The following is an 18064-nucleotide window of genomic DNA, read 5'->3' as shown; positions in this document are numbered from 1 at the left end:
GCACAGTTTTTGCCGTTTTTCTATTTCAATGTAAACAGGTGACGACATAATGTTAAAGTAAAAAAGACAGATACAAGGAAAACGTAACAAAGTATATAATCAACTTACGCTTTGCTAGCAGCATAGATTGCATATGGAGGATGTGAAGGAACAACAACTGAAGCACCAGAACCAATATTAACAATAACACCTCTCTTCCTCTTAATCATTCCATTAATCACAGCTTTTGTAACCAAACTTGTACCTTGAATATTTACTTTAACAACATTCATCCACACATGTTCTTCAACCTCATGAAAATACCTAGCACAAGGATAAGTCACTCCCACATTATTTACCAAAATACCCACATCAAGATTCTCACCAACAATCATTTCCTGGACAATTTAACTCCAGCCACCATATTCGCACCCGAAAAATCGATAGCAAAAATCTTGATTTTAGTACATGGGTACAAAGATAATATTTTTTTTGTGACATGATTAAGTTTGTCTAGGTTTCTGCTAACCAAGATTAAATTAAGACCCTTTTCGGCTAGTTGAAAGGCGAACGCTTTGCCTATGCCGTCTGTGGCTCCGGTTATCAGAGCCCAAGAACCGTAGTTCTTGAGGGGTTTGTGTGGCCGGAGAAAGGTGGTGAAAATCCATTTAAGGAATGTGAATGTGAGTTTGAAGAAGGTGAGAAAACCAAGTGAAGAGAAGAATATTATTAGCCATGAAGGCTGCATGTTATTATTATTATTATTGTTGTTGTAGCATAAAGAAGTGTTCTGCTATATATAATATATATACTTCATAAAAAAACATAACTTGTGACCTGATTTTGGAAAGTTGTATTTATAGTTTACTATAATTGATATATTTACTATCATTTATTCAAATTTAATATTGGTAACTAAATGTACTGGTTTATTATATTCTTGATAAGTAGCTAGTTAATGAAATAGTATGTACTCCCTCATCCCAAAATTAATATATTTATTATAATTCAATTTGGTAATTAAATGAAATGAATTATGATTTTATATTTTATTAAAAAAGCGTTGGCGAAAAAAATGTTTACAAAAACGGATTAAATTGTAATTATGTTAATACGTGTGTCGGTGTTTTCTCCCAAACGTTGCGATGTTAAAAATGCACTGATTCATAGTGTAAAACTATAAATACACATGATCTATGTATGAACAAATAGCAAGATATATGAACTCAAGTTTGTGATTCGGGTCCGGGTTTTTTTGTTTTAGAAAATTTTAAAATACTAAAAATGATCAAAATGTGATGTTACTAATCTCTTATAACATTATAAGAATTACATGAACAAAATTCGTTTATCTATACAATGTATCATACTATCTGTGCAGGTATAATATTTCCTATGCTTATGTAAACGTCTAACATTGAAAACGAACATATGAACAAATTATTTTTTTTCTATGTATATAACATAGACCTTTGTATATTAAAAATAAACGTTTTTTAAAGTATAAACCATTGATAGAACTTAAACGATTAAGTTTTGTTTGTTTTCTTCACAATAATATTTTTTTTTACTATTTAAAGAGTTATATCTTAAAAGAAGAACATATTCGATTTTCACGTACACAAGCTTTCTACGTACATGTTATAAAACCTATGATTTTATGAGACGGACTGTATGTATGATATTAGAATATATATATAAATTAACCTACTTTAGGTTGTTTTATATGTATGTATGTATGTAAAAAGTTACCATTGACATGTGTGTTGAATAAATGCCGAACTGTACATAACCAAATGCCACATTAATAAACGTGAATTACTAGTAGCTAGCTAGTACCACATGCATCATCACATAAGAGTTAAAGTACAGGATATATATATATATATATAGCCCTGTGGACTGTGGTCCAACATCATTACATTCTACAAACTTTGCAGTACTAACACTTCGGTGTTTCATGATAGCCATTAATTCTAGCATCATAATAATAATACTTTCATAACTTAATTGTACCTTAATTAAGTGACAAAATTAGTTATAGTAATGCTACACCTAACAACCTTTTCGACACCATTTGTCCATAAAATTGTCAACTTTCAAAACCGAGCCCCCCCCCCCCCCCAAGTTGACCCAACAGTCACGAACGGCCTCGGATGTTGTATATCTCAGGCACTCAGCTTCCAAGACCGAGTTAAAAGCGTGCATTGGTGGTGCTATAAGTGGTATCTTCACATGTTTTCACAAAATGTATTATATTGTTGTTCTATGCGATAGCTTGACGGTCGCATTTAGTTGATATGTTTGGCCAATGGTCCTATATTTTGATCACAGTCACGTCCTTTGTTTACATTTATAGTTATGTGTTAGTTTAGATGGTCCAAATATGAACATGAAAAAACAATGACTAAATCAGATAAAAATGTTAAATTACATTAAAATTTATTTTAAATTAAACCTTCTATACAGAACAATTATACTTTATTGAACTAAATTATTACAAAGAACCATTAACATATTATGTTGAAAGAAGCAATCAACAAGCAACACTTGCAAAAACCTTATTATTTCTTTAACATCAAAGTTGAATAATCATGCAGTTTCTTACTTGGCAAACAAGCCATAGAACTACTTATTTTTTTCTTATTTATTTCTATAAAATTCTTTTTCCCAAGCTTTGCTGGAACCTGCATAAAATAAAAAAATTAAAAAAAGGTTAATGAATATATATATTTACAATTCTAGGGTATTTAGGATTGCTTATATAGACAAACTTATTTGCTTATTGTGTTTCGTAAAGAATCGATAACATTTCTAAGTGTTTCTATAACTAAACATGCTGACGTGGTAAAAATCGAGTGCAAAATTACTATTTTACCCTTTTCGGAGTGATGAAATAAGTTGTTTATAAGAAAGCTTTAAACTTTAAACAATTTTATAATTTATGTTTAAATCGAGTGTAAAATTATTATTTTACCCTTTTCGGAGTGATGAGATAAGTTGTTTAAAAGAAGCTTTAATTTTTAAGCAATCTTAAAATTTATGTTTAAATCGAGTGTAAAATTACTATTTTACCCTTTTCGGAGTGATGAGATAAGTTGTTTTTAAAAGAAAGCTTTAAATTTTAAATAATTTTATAATTTATATGTTTACCTTTTGAATAATATTACTTGGCCTTGTTGTTATTTCACTTGTACTTATTTTTGCTTGTGGAACACCACCCCAAGGCAACTTTTTATTTCCTTTCTCCTGCAAAAAAAAATAATTTTTCGAATAATGAAGGGTATTTTAGTCATTCGCCAAAACCGATGGAGTATATTTTAAGCAATCTTAAAATTTATGTTTAAATCGAGTGTAAAATTACTATTTTACCCTTTTCGGAGTGATGAGATAAGTTGTTTAAAAGAAAGCTTTAAATTTTAAATAATTTTATAATTTATATGTTTACCTTTTGAATAATATTACTTGGCCTTGTTGTTATTTCACTTGTACTTATTTTTGCTTGTGGAACACCACCCCAAGGCAACTTTTTATTTCCTTTCTCCTGCAAAAAAAAATAATTTTTCGAATAATGAAGGGTATTTTAGTCATTCGCCAAAACCGATGGAGTATATTTTAAGCAATCTTAAAATTTATGTTTAAATCGAGTGTAAAATTACTATTTTACCCTTTTCGGAGTGATGAGATAAGTTGTTTAAAAGAAAGCTTTAAATTTTAAATAATTTTATAATTTATATGTTTACCTTTTGAATAATATTACTTGGCCTTGTTGTTATTTCACTTGTACTTATTTTTGCTTGTGGAACACCACCCCAAGGCAACTTTTTATTTCCTTTCTCCTGCAAAAAAAAATAATTTTTCGAATAATGAAGGGTATTTTAGTCATTCGCCAAAACCGATGGAGTATATTTAAAAACCTTTAATTTTGGTTGAAGCTGAGTCTTTTCGGTTTTGTTAATGTTTCCCTTTTCTTCCAGCTTCTGAAAGAACTGTTAATAAAAAGCAATAAGATTTAATATCAAGAATATATAATAATTAAATAGTTTTATGGGATTCAAACTTACCTCTTTACGCTTTGCTGCTCTTTCGTCACTTTTAAAGCTAAATGATGAAAACACAGTAGCAGATCTCGGTTTCTTTGTACACACAGTTGATGCTTCTAGTTCTGGATGGCTGATGTAATAATATCTTTTTGTTATTATTAGAGCATATATAACAATATGTAAAGAATACTTAAAAGAGTTTATCGTGTTAATATGTCATCAAGTTTAACGTTTTGACTTAGTAACATTAAAACAGATCCGTACCTTATTGAAACAGACTTCAGAACAGTTGCTTTGCTGCCATTTAGCGAACAACTAAGCAGCGGATTAGACCTGAAAAGTTAATAGTAGATTTTTATGCATGAAAATCGACTTCTTTCAAGATTTTTTTACAAAAAAATAATAATAATAATAATTGAAAAAGTTTTAAAAATATTACCTTTCTGGTCTTGGGAGTACTTGAGATGACACCTGCAATAATCAATCCATAGTTAGAACTGATTTAAATTTTTTATGTAAACTGAAAGAAAGAAAGTTGAACTACTAACCCGTGTTAGAGGTTGTGGAATCGGTTTTTCTTTAGGTTTAATAAAAGTTTTTAAATTTAAGCTCTTGTTTAAAGAAGCAGGAAACTTAATCGACGAATGAAGGGATTGTAGAGCCGATTTCTTCTTCTCCGTTGGCATTGCAGCAGCTTTTTTATGTCGAATTTCAACAATTGGTGGTGTTTTTCTACTTGAAGATTTAACCCGAGAAACTTCAGTTTTCGTCTGCATTTGTTTTTTCTTATTTTTCTCCACATGATTTAAGTTCCCGACCGAGGAAACATTCTCGGTTGATGCTTTTTCCTGTTCCATTTGTCCGCTACTAATGATCATGTTCATGTCATCAACATTCTTGTTTTCTGAGGATACTAGATTACGAGGCAGCCCGACATCTTCGTTTGATGATATTTCCGGTTCTACCCCTCTCTTATTCAAAGTGTCATCCTGGCTAGTACTCGAGATGACACCTTCAACATCGCCGATTTCTGAGAAACCTAAGTTAGTTGTAACATTTTTGTTAAATGCTGTTTCTGGTTTAACCACATTGTGACTCGAAACAAGATTAACATTTTCGGTTGATGTTTTTTCTTGTGCCACCTGGCAAGTACCCGAGATGATATCATCGACATCCCCTGTTTCTGAGAAGCTAGATTAGTACTAGGTAAGCAAACATTTTCTGTTGATGTTTTTTCCTGTTCCACCTGGCAAGCACTCGAGAGCGTATCATTGACAGGTTCCACCACAATGTTAGTTGGTTTGTTTTCGTTAATATCTGTTTTAGGCGGTTTTGGTCCTTTTTTGGGGGCAAGGTTTTTGTAATAAGCCTCGAAAAAAGCTTTTTTTCAGCAACAGCACCGGGCCGAGAGTATTTTTTAACATCTTCTAGAGTTCGATTATGAGAAAACGAAGACCATCTTTCCCAATCCAATGGTTCATTCATGAACCGCCCGAATGAAACTGATGTCGTAAGGGCTCGAAGCCGATCCCCCTGTATTATTAGACAGTAACTGTAATGTATCAGAGTCAGCATTAACAACAACCTTTTTCATTGACTCTCTAAAAAGTCATAACTTGACCGTTTAATACAGAATGTAAAGCAAAATCACAGAAATTTCTTCAAGAATTTGGATGGTAATGTATCAAATTTAAAAGTATTCAAAAACAGTAAAATAATAATAATAATAATATATAAATAAAAATAAATGAAAAAATATATAAAATGCATTTGACAATCAAAAGGTCAAAAATTAGATTTTTGTAAGATATTGTAAAATTGAAGGCAAATAAACACATATGATCAACAGTCAATTGTGATCTTTGACTCTCTAAAGTCCAGTTTTGACTCTCAAGTGTTAATAAACATAACATGCTCGAGAATACAGGAAATAAATAAATTCCAAAAAATCATGCACAAATAAACTCAAAAAGCATCAAACTGTATGCAAAAAGATCACATTCATAGTCAACACTTAGGTTGCATATTTGACTCTGGTAAATTCATAGTAAACACCAGAAATCAAGAATCTTGATCAAAACCCATAAATTTCACTAAACCACAAACAAAACAAAAATAACAATGACCCAAGTTAAACTGAATCAAAACCTTATTGGGTTCAAATCACTGATGAAAATCCTACAAAACCAGTAAAAAATATGGTTTTTTTCTTCTATATATACAAAATCTTGATGATAACCAATAATTCTTAAGAAAATGAGATACAAGCTAACTAATTAAGCTGAATTTTGGCAAAAAAAAACACATTTTTGACATAAATCTAAAACCCCAAATTAAATTGAATCAAAATGTCTCAAATCATAGATCAGAAATCCCACAAAACCAGCTAAAGGTCGGGTTTTTTTCTTCTAAGCATAAAGATTCTTGAAAATAAGCAGCAATTTTCAAGAAAATGAGATACAAACTAACTGTGTAAGCTGAATTTTGACAAAAGAACACATTTTTGACATAAAAACAAAAACCACAAATTAAATTGAATCAAAATCGTAACCGTGTTTCAAATCATAGATGAAAATCCCACAAAACCAGCTAAAAATAGAGTTTTTTTCTTCTACACATACAGAATCTTGAAAACAACCAGCAATTTTCAAGAAACCAGATACAATAGCTACAGAAGCTGAATTTTAGCTAAAGAACACATTTTTGACAAAACCAAAAACCCCAAATAAATTGAATCAAAACCTAATTGGGTAGCTAAAAAATATGGTTTTTTTTCTTCTACACATACAGAATCTTGAAAATAACCAATGATTTTCAAGAAAACCAGGTACAAGCTAACTAATGAAGCTGAATTCTAACAAAAGAACACATTTTTAACATAAAAACAAAAACCCCAGATTAAATTGAATCAAAACCTAATTGGGTAGCTAAAAAATATGGTTTTTTTCTTCTACACATACAAAATCTTGAAAATAACCAGCAATTTTCAAGAAAATGAGATACAAACTAGCTAATGAAGCTGAATTTCAGCAAAAGAACACATTTTTGACATAAAAACAAAAACCCCAAATTAATTGAATCAAAACCTAACTGGGTAGCTAAAAAATATGGTTTTTTTTCTTCTACACATACAGAATCTTGAAAATAACCAGCAATTTTCAAGAAAATGAGATACAAACTAGCTAATGAAGCTGAATTCCAGCAAAAGAATACATTTTTGACATAAAAACAAAAACCCCAAATTAAATTGAAACAAAACCTAACTGGGTAGCTAAAAAATATGATTTTTTTCTTCTACACATACAGAATCTTGAAAATAACCAGCAATTTTCAAGAAAATGAGATACAAACTAGCTAATGATGCTGAATTTCAGCAAAAGAACACATTTTTGACATAAAAACAAAAAAACCCATATCAGATTAAACTAGAAATGAAAAACCCAGACATTAAAAATCAAAAAACAAGTGAAATTAGGGTTCTTGAATCAACTAACTGACCTCTTTGAATCCGAAAAAAGGGTGTGAAACTGAACGCATTAAGCAAGGAGCTGCTGCTTCACCCATTTGCAATTGGATATAAAAGTCAAGTCTTTTTGTGTTTTGTAAAGATTAGAGATTGAAAAGTGGTGGTTTTTATAGATTTCTTGAATAAAAGAAGAAGAGTGTGATGATAATTGATGATGGAGATCTTGTTCACAACGTCTAGTAGTTTTATAAAGATTATTAAATTTGGAAATCGGACGATATTTTGCACATCACAACGGCTATATAATATAAAATGGTAAATCTTGCAACATCCTCGGTTATTTACTGTTAGTGAATCAAGTTATTTATAGAAAGATTTCATATTGGTTTAAATTTTAAGATTAATAAAACTAAAACATTTAAAAACGATATTTGATCTTAAAAGTAATATATTTTGGAATCAAAGATAATAACGTCACATTTTTTAGAAGTATTATAAATGAATCACTCTAAGTGAAAGTGAATTTATCTTTTTTTTTAGTTTGTGACACTAATCATGTATAATCACCAATAACACCATAGTCTTTTTTTCTCTTTGATATATCGGTTCAACGTATACATATCATATTAACGATATTATTTCTTTTATAAAAGCTATAATGAAGTTTCTTTTATTTTAAACTTTCTCAACACTTTTCCCTCACTAATATGTCCCAACATCCTTTTATGTACCAAAACAAAATGTTTGATAACTTTGTTTCGCTTATTCCAAGTGGAGTGGATGAGGGTTAGTTTGTAAAAAGAATACATAGAAACCGTTACATAGGCGAATGGACATTAATTAACTAAACCATAAATCATGTGTAGTGGTTACCAGTTAAATAAAAAAAATACAAATCATGCTTATGATTGGTGAGCTAATGGTGGACTACTGGACTAATGCTCAGCACTCCCTAACGTGTGCCACAGTATTATCTCCCCCTTCCCTTTCCCTTTTTAAGTGGCGCTCTTCCTCACCCTACCTCCTTGAGTGACATGACATTGGGTTAACATCCACTACACTTTGTCTTAGTGATACGTACACCATCTCTTGGTCACTTCCCATGACACATTATCGTATGACACCGCACGTCTTTCATGCTTCCTACTTAATTTATTTATTTGTTATTGCTGGTTGATTTTCAAGTAGTTGGTGATCATGTTGTTCAACCCTCGGAGCCATGTTGAGAAGCTCGTTTAGTTTGTTATGGCAACATACCTAACTACCAACCACCACTAAAGCTGCTTACAATCGTACCCAAATCCACGATTGATAACATTAAATTCACACTCAATCGATCAATCCCCAACATGAACCCATTGTCAAAACTGTTACCCTGCTAACCAACTCGGATCTTAAACTTGACAAGTTAACATGTGTTGCACCACTATCAAAACAGGCGTCGTCCACTGATGTCACAATGGGTGGATCGAAAGCCATTAGATCCATGTTGAAGGTGACTGCAATGACAAAGAAGCAATTGACACCATTCATTAGCATACATGATAAACATGATTCGCGCCCGCTGTGGCGATAGGTGGACACCACCCCGAGTGCAATTTAGATAATTGAATGAACCGCTTTGGCCTTTTGATACTGTCCCTGAGGACAAGGATGCTTTCAAGAGCGCCTCAATGATACATGCACCAACACCTAGTCGCTTCCCATGACACATTTCCTTTGAAAACGAGTAAAATAGTTTTGACTTTTGAGGCGATGGTTGATCGATGAACAAAAATAGTAGCGTTTAAGAACAGAGCGAGAGGAGAGATGATACATATATGTATAAGCACATGAATATGTTTGCTATTTGATTTACGTCTGTGCAAAACCGAAAAAACAACTATAACGATGTATATAGCATTTCAGTCATATCACAACTTCATTTTTTTATGTGATCATAGCACGTACCAGTACCGTAACAAACCAATACCGAACAACCTTCCCAGGTGTGGCGCGATTTGAAGTTCAACCGAGCTCAAGAGTACCATTTTGTAAGCACAATGTACACTAATTATATGAAAAAGGAAAACATTAACATTTTCCCTCCAATAGAATAGGCGGGAAAACACGAGTTCAGTTTCAGTCCACTATTAATAATAATAATAACAATATTATTATACTATTCACTCACCGTCATCTTCTCCGGCGATGGATTACTCCGATTCCGACTCCGGCGGATCTCACATATCGTCCACTCCTCCTCGTCAACAACCACCACCGCCGCCGCCACCTCATCCTCTTCAATTATTATATAACAGCCGAAAACCCCCCAAATCAAAACCTAACCCTAACCCTAGCTCATCCAGAACCATTTTGAAAATTAAACCGTCCACCAAGCGAACTAAACCACCGCCACCTAATGCCGAACCTCAATTACATGAATCTGTATCCAATTGTGACGAATTTGATGCCACTACTACTATTACTACAAGTAATTCTATTGTTAAACTACCGTTTCAACTACGCCGTGCTTCCGGAAGCAGTTCGGTTGATTCCGTTTGTCCTACCGAGGTTCTTCCAGCTGGTGGATCATGCTCAGCTAGATTCTCATTGTTTACTAAGCTTTGTAAGTCTTCATTCAACTTTAATTCAACAGAAAATGGAATTCATCATGATGCTGCTGCTTCTGCTGATGTTATTAACAATTCTTCGGTTACGAAGAAGCATCCGAATTCGATTGGACAGTGTGGATCAAGTTCGGAACGAACGGATGTTTCTGATTTTGGTAGTGTGAATGAAAGTGAAACCCTAGGTGTAGATGTTAGGTATAGAGATTTAGGGAAAGTTGTGAAGAAGCATCCGAATGCGATTGGGAGTTCGGTTTTGCCTCCGCCTGCTGCGCAGGCGGGAAGACCGAAGCCGGTGAACGAGGGGAATTTTGTGAGGTTGAATATTAATGGTCATGGAGGTAGGAAAAAGTTTGTTAACAAAGTTAGGAAAAGGAATCCGAATGCGTATAATGGAAGTCGGAAGTCGTATAAGAGAAGTAAAAGGAAGTTGAAGAGTGTTGGTGAAGGTGAAGAAGAGGATGAGAATGGTTTTTGTGATGAAGGTTTGCCTATGGAGGAAAACGAGGGGAGTGGGATACGGCTTGATTCGGAGGTTATTGAAAAGGCGGTGGTTGATGTTCGACAGGATCCGTCTGATGATAATTTGGTTAAGTTGTTGAAGCTTGTTTATGGGTATGATTCGTTTAGAGACGGGCAATTGGAAGCGATTAAGTTAATACTTTCTGGGAAATCTAGTATGGTCATTTTGCCGACGGGAGCTGGGAAATCACTTTGTTATCAGTTGCCTGCTATGGTTTTGGAGGGGATGTCACTTGTCATAAGTCCGTTGGTTGCGCTTATGTTTGATCAACTTAAACAGCTACCACCCGCGATTCCTGGCGGTTTATTGTGTAGCAGTCAGGTATAATTAATAATCTTAATCTATGAGTATGCGTGTACTTTGTGCTCTACCATATGTGCTAAGATGCTTATTTTTTGTGCTTGTTATTGGTTTAGACACTAGAAGAGAGCTCTGAAACACTTAGGCGGGTTCAAGAAGGAACCTTGAAGGTGAGATACCTTAGATATTGAAATCTTTTATAACATATATGCTTTATCACTGTATTTAAAGGTGCATAGCTTTGTGTTTCAGGTCCTTTTTGTTTCTCCAGAGAGATTGCTAAATACAGAATTTACATCCATATTTTCTGCAAATTCACTTATATCGCTTCTTGTGATTGATGAAGCTCACTGCATTTCTGAATGGTGAGTTGACACAATTGCTTCCTTTGTCAAACTATCAAGATTTTGTTTATTTTTTTCTATCTAATTTATGTTTAATTACAGGTCACATAATTTTCGTCCTTCATATATGAGACTCAGAGCATCCTTGCTCCGTTCTAGTCTTGGAGTAGATTGCATTCTTGCAATGACAGCAACTGCAACAACCAAAACTATGCATGATGTGATGCATTCTCTTGAAATTCCTCCTACTAATCTGGTTCAAGCAGCACAAGTTAGGGATAATTTGCAGTTATCTGTATCTATGAGTGGAAATAGGCAAGTGAATCTATGCTTACTTTTTTGCAGCTGTTCTCAATATTAGATAATGTTTTGTTTATGATTCTAGTTTGTTAATGAATTCAGAATGAAAGATTTGATGACATTGCTCAAAGATTCACCTTACACAGAGGTTAAAAGCATTATAATTTACTGCAAATATCAGGTATGTGTGTGGGACTTTATATTTTTGTGTATGCAACTGTATGAAATAGAAACAAACTTTATATGCTGTTTTAGCTATCAGTTTAAGTTAGACGCAAAACAAAAACCAACTTATGTGTTATTATCGATTTTAGCAAGCAGGTTACATTTTTCTACCGACTTATTCAACCCATAGCAGGTCTTTTCTTTTGCTGATTTTTCAACAAATTTTCACGTGACATCTTATTTGTCATATTAGTGTATAATTGTATATCACATGTCAATTTTGATTATTTTTTTTATATAAAATTTTAAAAAAGACCATTTTTTTAGTATTATTATTTTTACTACGTGTTATTATTAATTATATTACTGTTGAACTTTGAACTCCTCTTATATCCTCTGATACATATGTTTTGTAGAGCTAAGGGTCTCTCTGGAAGCCACCTCTCTATCCCATTGGATAGGGGTACGGTGTGCCTACATCCCACCCTCCCCAGACCCTACTTGTAGCTTTGCTATTGGTGGGATTCCACTGGGTATGATTGATTGATTGATTTATAAGCTTTACATATGCATCTTATGCATACGTTAACAGGTAAAACCAGTTCAAATGACGTTGTGTTTTTATGGTGCTAAAATCAGTAATAAATTGTAAGTTCGTTTCTATTTTGCGTCTAATTTAAATTTGGTGGTAAAATGGCAAAGAAGTTTAAATTTCATTTCTATTTTGTTTGGTTTGCACTGAATTTGATTCATTTCAGCATGTGTTTCCTTCTCAATCCTGGCTGGTAATACATGTCAATTTTAATTGCAGTCAGAAACAGATATGATTAGCAAGTTTTTACGTGATAGTAATATCAAAGCAAAGGTTAGTATCTGATTAGCTTCCTAACATCAGCAACATGATTGACAACCATTTTGTGTTTTTGCCTGACATTGTTATTTCTCTTCCAATATGACGCAAACAATGAATTGCCATTAGAGTTACCATAGTGGGATCCCAGCTAAAGATCGAAGGCGTACACAAGAGTTGTTCTGTTCAAACAAGATTCGTGTGGTATATGGTTGTTATAAGTTGTTAAATAAGTTTTAAGACATTTATTTTTATGGAACTAGATTATTTTGCAAATACCATATTATTGTTTAATGTCTTTTTTTTTTTCTCTTGAAAGATTGTTGCAACTGTTGCATTTGGTATGGGGCTTGATAAAAGTGATGTTGGAGCTGTAAGTACAAATCTTTAGTACTCAATTTCTAAGGTTTTGGATTTACATAAATACGCCGATCCTTTTTGTTTTTGTTTACAGGTAATTCACTACAGCTTACCTGAAAGTTTGGAAGAGTATGTCCAGGTTCGTGCAATTATTCACTTTAGGTGGCAATTTTGGCCCATTTATTTATGAATGGTTGATACTTGATTTGGATTATGTTTTGTCCTAAATGGGTCATATATTAAATTCAGCTAAATAGACAGACAACTCAAATGGTAGTCACACAAAGTGTTTTATGTAATGCTCACATTTTCATGAATCATTTTTATTTAAAATCAACTCATCAATTATTATTTTTTTCAAAAAAGGAGAGAACAGTATTTGCAGGTCAACCCAACCTGCCCAAACCTGTTTTGACCAGTACTAAAAATTTGCCGGCCCAACCCATCTTGCCACATCTATTAACCACCAAGCAGTTTCCATATTGATAAATAAATCACTCAGTTAGAAGTATTTTATTTTTATAGGAAATTGGACGTGCTGGGCGTGATGGGAGAGCATCTTATTGCCATTTATTTTTTGACGAGACAACATACTTTAAGCTTAGAAGTCTTATGTACAGGTAACTAAGGGTAAACTGCAAGAAATGGAACCTAATTGTACGCTATCAGATTTAGGAAAGGCACAAAATATAAACCAACTCACAATATATTACTGATTTTAGCAACCAACTACATTTAACTGATTTTACACGTGACACTTGTTGATACCAAGTCAGTAACCACATGCGATTCCCCCTACGCAAAAAAGGGCAATATGAAAAAAGTTTCAAAACTAAATCCTTTTACAAGTTTGAAAAATGATCTTTTGTTAGTTTTGTATTTTAAAAATGTTACATTAGAGCCACGTAGCATATACATGTACACTAAGAATGACGAATAAGATGCCAATACATTTATTTAAAAGTCAGTATAACATCGTCCGTTACTACTTGCTACAGTTAATAAAATGTATTTGTCTGCTTAAATCAGTACTAAAATGGCTTCTATTGTTCATCTAATATAAAGTTGGTTGCTAAAATACTGAATACACTGTAAGCTCGTTTCTGTTTTGTGCGGTTTTCCCAGGTAACTAATCGCAATTCATGTCAACAATAATTATCTTCATCATGTGTCTTTTTCAGTGACGGGCAAGATCAATACACAGTAAATAAGTTTCTCTATCACGTTTTTGGTAGAGATTCACATTCACAAGGAAGGATATGCACAATAGTCAAAGAATCTGCATCTAGGAAATTTGATATGAAAGAAGAGGTCTTTTAAAAGATAATATTATTGCATTAAAGTTATAATACTTTTAATATGTTACAACTCATTAATGCAGAACTTATTCAATTGTTTCAGGTTATTCTGACTGTCTTAACTCGTTTAGAGTTAGCTGAAGAGCAGTATGTGCGTTTACTTCCTCAAACAAGTGTAACATGTGTGTTAAATTTTCACATGGTGGGTCCCTACTTAACTGTCAACTTGTACTCTCCACCCCCCCACCCCGACTTCAGTTGTAGTTTGACCTGATATTATTCTCATTATAATGTTGATAAATGCAGACCTCACCAGCATTACTTGCTGCTAAGGATACTATAATTGCAGCAATTTTGAAGAAGTAAGTGATTGAGTATGGTTACTACTAGCAGTGTAATTTGTGGCCCATCTACTTATGAACAAGTCAATTTGGGTTTTGTTTTATCTCTAACGGCCTAATGGGTCAAACAGATAACATAAAAATTAAATTAGCTATAGAGGAAATAGGTGAAATGGTCAAAAGTTTCTTGAATCACAATATATACACATTAGATTATTATTATTATTGTAATAAGGTAACTTTTTATAATCATAGTTAAATGTATTAACTGTTTATAAGTTTTTTTAACTGGACAAAAAACACTTATTTCCTACCTCGTTTTAACATGGGTTAAAGTTACCAGCTTTGACCCGATCCATTTTGACTTGTTATCCGCTCCTACCCATTTGCCACATCAGTTATGGAACATGAATTTATACACTAATAACTGGAATATGGTTTTCAGGTCTGAAATAAAAGATGGTCAATATGTTTTCGAAATACCAACTGTGGCTTGTAGCGTTGAAGTTCAAGTCTCTACAGTAACTAATCATTTGCTGAGTCTAAAGGTTTGATTCTGGATATGCATACTACTCTAAATTGTTTTTAATCATGTACATACTTTTTATAATTATTGTTAACCTCTGTTTTAGTTGAAGGGCGAAATTACATATGAGTTGAAGGATCCGGCTTATTGCTATATGATTGTAAATTTCCCAAAAGATATATGTTCTTTGGCTGCTGATCTGGCTAAATGGTTATCAGATGTTGAAAGTTGCAAGGTATTTTTTATATAATCATGTAACCTATTCACAAATACATTGTTCCTGCCATATATTTTTGTTATATAAAATTTCGCTTTTTTATCATTTAACGTTATGCAATTTTTTTGACACAGGTGCGCAAAGTAGATGCAATGTTTAATGCTGCACTTTTTGCAGTGAAAACGTGTGATAGAACAAATGGTTGTGCTGGTTCTCAGCACACGCCTTGCTTGCAAAAGAGGATATTGGATTACTTTAACGCAGCTAATGACAGCAATATACCAAATAAAATGGTTCAAACCAGGTTAAGAACTTGACCTATCTTGGTTGCCAATTTACACTATTTTACTTCTTACCTAAATGCATATACAAGATAATATCTCCTCATGTGATGTTTGAAGTTGCTTCTTTAAACAGCCTTTTTGCATATTGCATAATTCGAAAAGCAGATGAGTACGTTTGATGTGAAAAATGCCTGCTTATCTTCTTATTTTGGGTGAAAGTAGCTGTTTTTATTAAGCAGTTCGATATTGCCTATTTTAATCTGGTTGGTGGATTCAACATTACGATATTACCCTTAGGTTGATAAGGTCAATATCTTTTTTCGCGTATAAACATAATTGTCAGCATAAAAATACTTAGATGTCCTCTGTATGTGTTAAGACTACTTTTAATTTCTTACTTTCACACTACAAGAGTTTTATTGTATGCATGCTCATTGGTGGTCTCTCACGTGTCTGCTAAGAGAAAAATAATGGAACCATAGTGAGTTGTTTTTACATGTCTTGGATGATTGATTGTTTACTGATGTCAAATTTTATGTTTTTGCAGCCGGTTTTTGAGAGCAGATATTAAGGTAATGCATATTACATGTCACGCTGTATGTTTTGTTAAAGTTAGTTGACTTTGATATGTAATATTTGCCTATTTGGTGTTGTAGGTATTTCTTCAAAGTAACTCACACGCTAAGTTTACCCCTCGAGCAATTGCTAGGATAATGCATGGTATAGCAAGTCCAGCATTTCCTTCTTCAACTTGGTGCAAAACTCATTTCTGGTGAGTGTAATAATTAGCATTTAAAATACGATTATAAAAATCCATATATAATTGTAGTAAAATATTAAAATCTTGAACACAACGATCTATGAGGCTGTATGAATTAATGCAGCCTAACTCACTTGAGCATTTTCTTAGCTATTTCTTTATTTGATCAGTTAAAGATATAACATAACCGAATCAGTTGGTTTATAAACAAATGGGTCAAAACTGCCACCTTTACTAACTATCTGATGATAATTGCAGGGGAAGGTATATACAAACAAACTTTGATGTTATTATGGAAGCAGCCAAGGCAGAGCTGATGGTTTGTGCAGGAAAATCCGTAATTTAAATGAATTATATAGATTCCGTTTGAATGCCAAGGTATATGGTTTTCCTATATTGAAATTATTATACATTTTTGAGATTTGAGCATCTGTCTACTAAATGTTGAATAAAAATGTAGTAACTAGGTAATTTCATGTAGCGCTTCTAAAAGACGGCTCTGTCCATGGTCAAACTACAACATTGTTAGTGATGGTAGGTACCAACTGCTGCTTCCAAAACATGGCATGTTTAATCATGGGCCATGTTGTGTTTTTCCATTTGTTTTTGTTTAAAACATGTTACATTGTTGTCCTTTTCTTCTAGCTAGAATTCAAGTACTAGAATTTATTCAGATAGTCACTCCTAGTTGACCCCGTGAGTCCCCTAATTATGATATTTTATGTATCCTGCCAAATGTATAGCCTCAAAGTCACCATAATAATTTCAACTGTAGTTTAATGTGTTGTACCCACGCACTAGCATGCTAGCTAACATGTAGTTGACAGACTTTTGTGTAGATTAGAAGAATCTTCTTTAAGCTAATACTTTATAAGTTTATATAATAAAACGTGCGTTATTATGTTACGTTGCAGGTTACGTGAAGATAGTGCATAAAGTGGGACTATAACTCAAATTGTAAAGATGTGAAATTAAATTACAAAATTTTCTTAAAAATGAAACATGGCACGTTTTGTGTGTTGCTCTAGCACGAGGTAAGGTATGAGGTTAGGGGAGCTTTTGTAACTTAAATGAAACTGTGATTATTACTATTATTTGTATTCGCTTTATATTGTTTAATTAGTTTTTGGTTAACTTGAAACTTCCATGTACTTTTTATAAATGTTTCATGTTATATAACATACATTTCTGTACTTTTATAAAGGTTTTTTTTTTAAAAGACAGTATTTGTTTTAATGTATTTTTAAAGCAGGCTTGGTTTAAATCACTTATTCAATTAGGACCAGATGAGATGTGATCTGGAATCACATGTTACAATTTTTTTCTTTTGTTTAAATAATTATAATGAGTTTGGCATGAACAAACTAAATATTTTTTTCCCAAAAATTTTTAACATTCATCTCTTCTTTCGACCTAATTTTTTCCATTAATCTTTCTTTTTCTAACAAAGTCTTACCTAGTTATATTTTATAATGTAATTCCAAAGTTACGAGTCATCGGCCTTTTCTTCTATATAAAAACCTTAACCCCATACTACCAATCTCCATCTTTATTCCACGTCATCAAAAACTAGCGGGGTTAGATAGACACTGCTAAAAAAAAAGGTGTTGCAAGAATATAAGTACTTGAAAGTTAAATTGTTAAAATCCAGTTACAGTATTATTATATAAATAAATAGAAAAGGAAAGTGGCAATGTTA

At 32.8% G+C, this 18064-nt stretch overlaps 1 protein-coding gene and 2 pseudogenes across 2 annotated transcripts; 1 reads left to right on the top strand and 2 right to left on the bottom strand.

Moving 5' to 3' along the window:
• Positions 1–95: 95 nt before the first annotated feature.
• On the bottom strand, positions 96–747 carry LOC143575984 (very-long-chain 3-oxoacyl-CoA reductase 1 pseudogene; annotated as a pseudogene).
• Positions 748–2492: 1745 nt separating this feature from the next.
• LOC143575970 (uncharacterized) lies at positions 2493–7796 on the bottom strand (annotated as a pseudogene). The gene is made up of 10 exons (XR_013142864.1): positions 7521–7796; positions 4521–5555; positions 4462–4485; positions 4287–4355; positions 4044–4167; positions 3897–3968; positions 3723–3818; positions 3428–3523; positions 3133–3228; positions 2493–2666 (listed from the first exon to the last, which is right to left on the bottom strand). The product of XR_013142864.1 is annotated as an uncharacterized LOC143575970 (transcript).
• A 1565-nt stretch (positions 7797–9361) lies between these two features.
• LOC143575961 (ATP-dependent DNA helicase Q-like 5) lies at positions 9362–16994 on the top strand. The gene is made up of 19 exons (XM_077060192.1): positions 9362–10941; positions 11037–11090; positions 11173–11285; positions 11367–11579; positions 11667–11745; positions 12541–12594; positions 12709–12783; positions 12899–12952; positions 13034–13078; positions 13465–13559; positions 14121–14250; positions 14341–14439; positions 14544–14599; positions 15024–15126; positions 15211–15339; positions 15456–15625; positions 16153–16177; positions 16262–16377; positions 16624–16994. The coding sequence occupies exons 1-19, from the start codon at positions 9679–9681 to the stop codon at positions 16709–16711; spliced, it is 2961 nt and encodes a 986-aa protein (XP_076916307.1). The 5' UTR covers positions 9362–9678; the 3' UTR covers positions 16712–16994.
• The last annotated feature ends 1070 nt before the right edge of the window (positions 16995–18064 follow it).

The sequence above is a fragment of the Bidens hawaiensis genome, unplaced genomic scaffold, assembly GCF_021521415.1.
Source record: "Bidens hawaiensis isolate Kalapana, Puna unplaced genomic scaffold, B.hawaiensis_p1.1 tig00027824_1, whole genome shotgun sequence".
In the NCBI taxonomy this organism is placed as follows: Eukaryota; Viridiplantae; Streptophyta; class Magnoliopsida; order Asterales; family Asteraceae; genus Bidens; species Bidens hawaiensis.
This window is presented reverse-complemented; position numbering and strand designations above follow the sequence as displayed.

Bases quoted from the DNA above. Each gene is read 5' to 3' on its own strand.
- LOC143575961 (XM_077060192.1), top strand. From the start codon at position 9,679: ATGGATTACTCCGATTCCGACTCCGGCGGATCTCACATATCGTCCACT. The intron at 10,942-11,036 runs GTATAATTAATA...TTATTGGTTTAG, and splicing joins GTTTATTGTGTAGCAGTCAG to ACACTAGAAGAGAGCTCTGA. The intron at 14,251-14,340 runs GTCTTTTAAAAG...CAATTGTTTCAG, and splicing joins AATTTGATATGAAAGAAGAG to GTTATTCTGACTGTCTTAAC.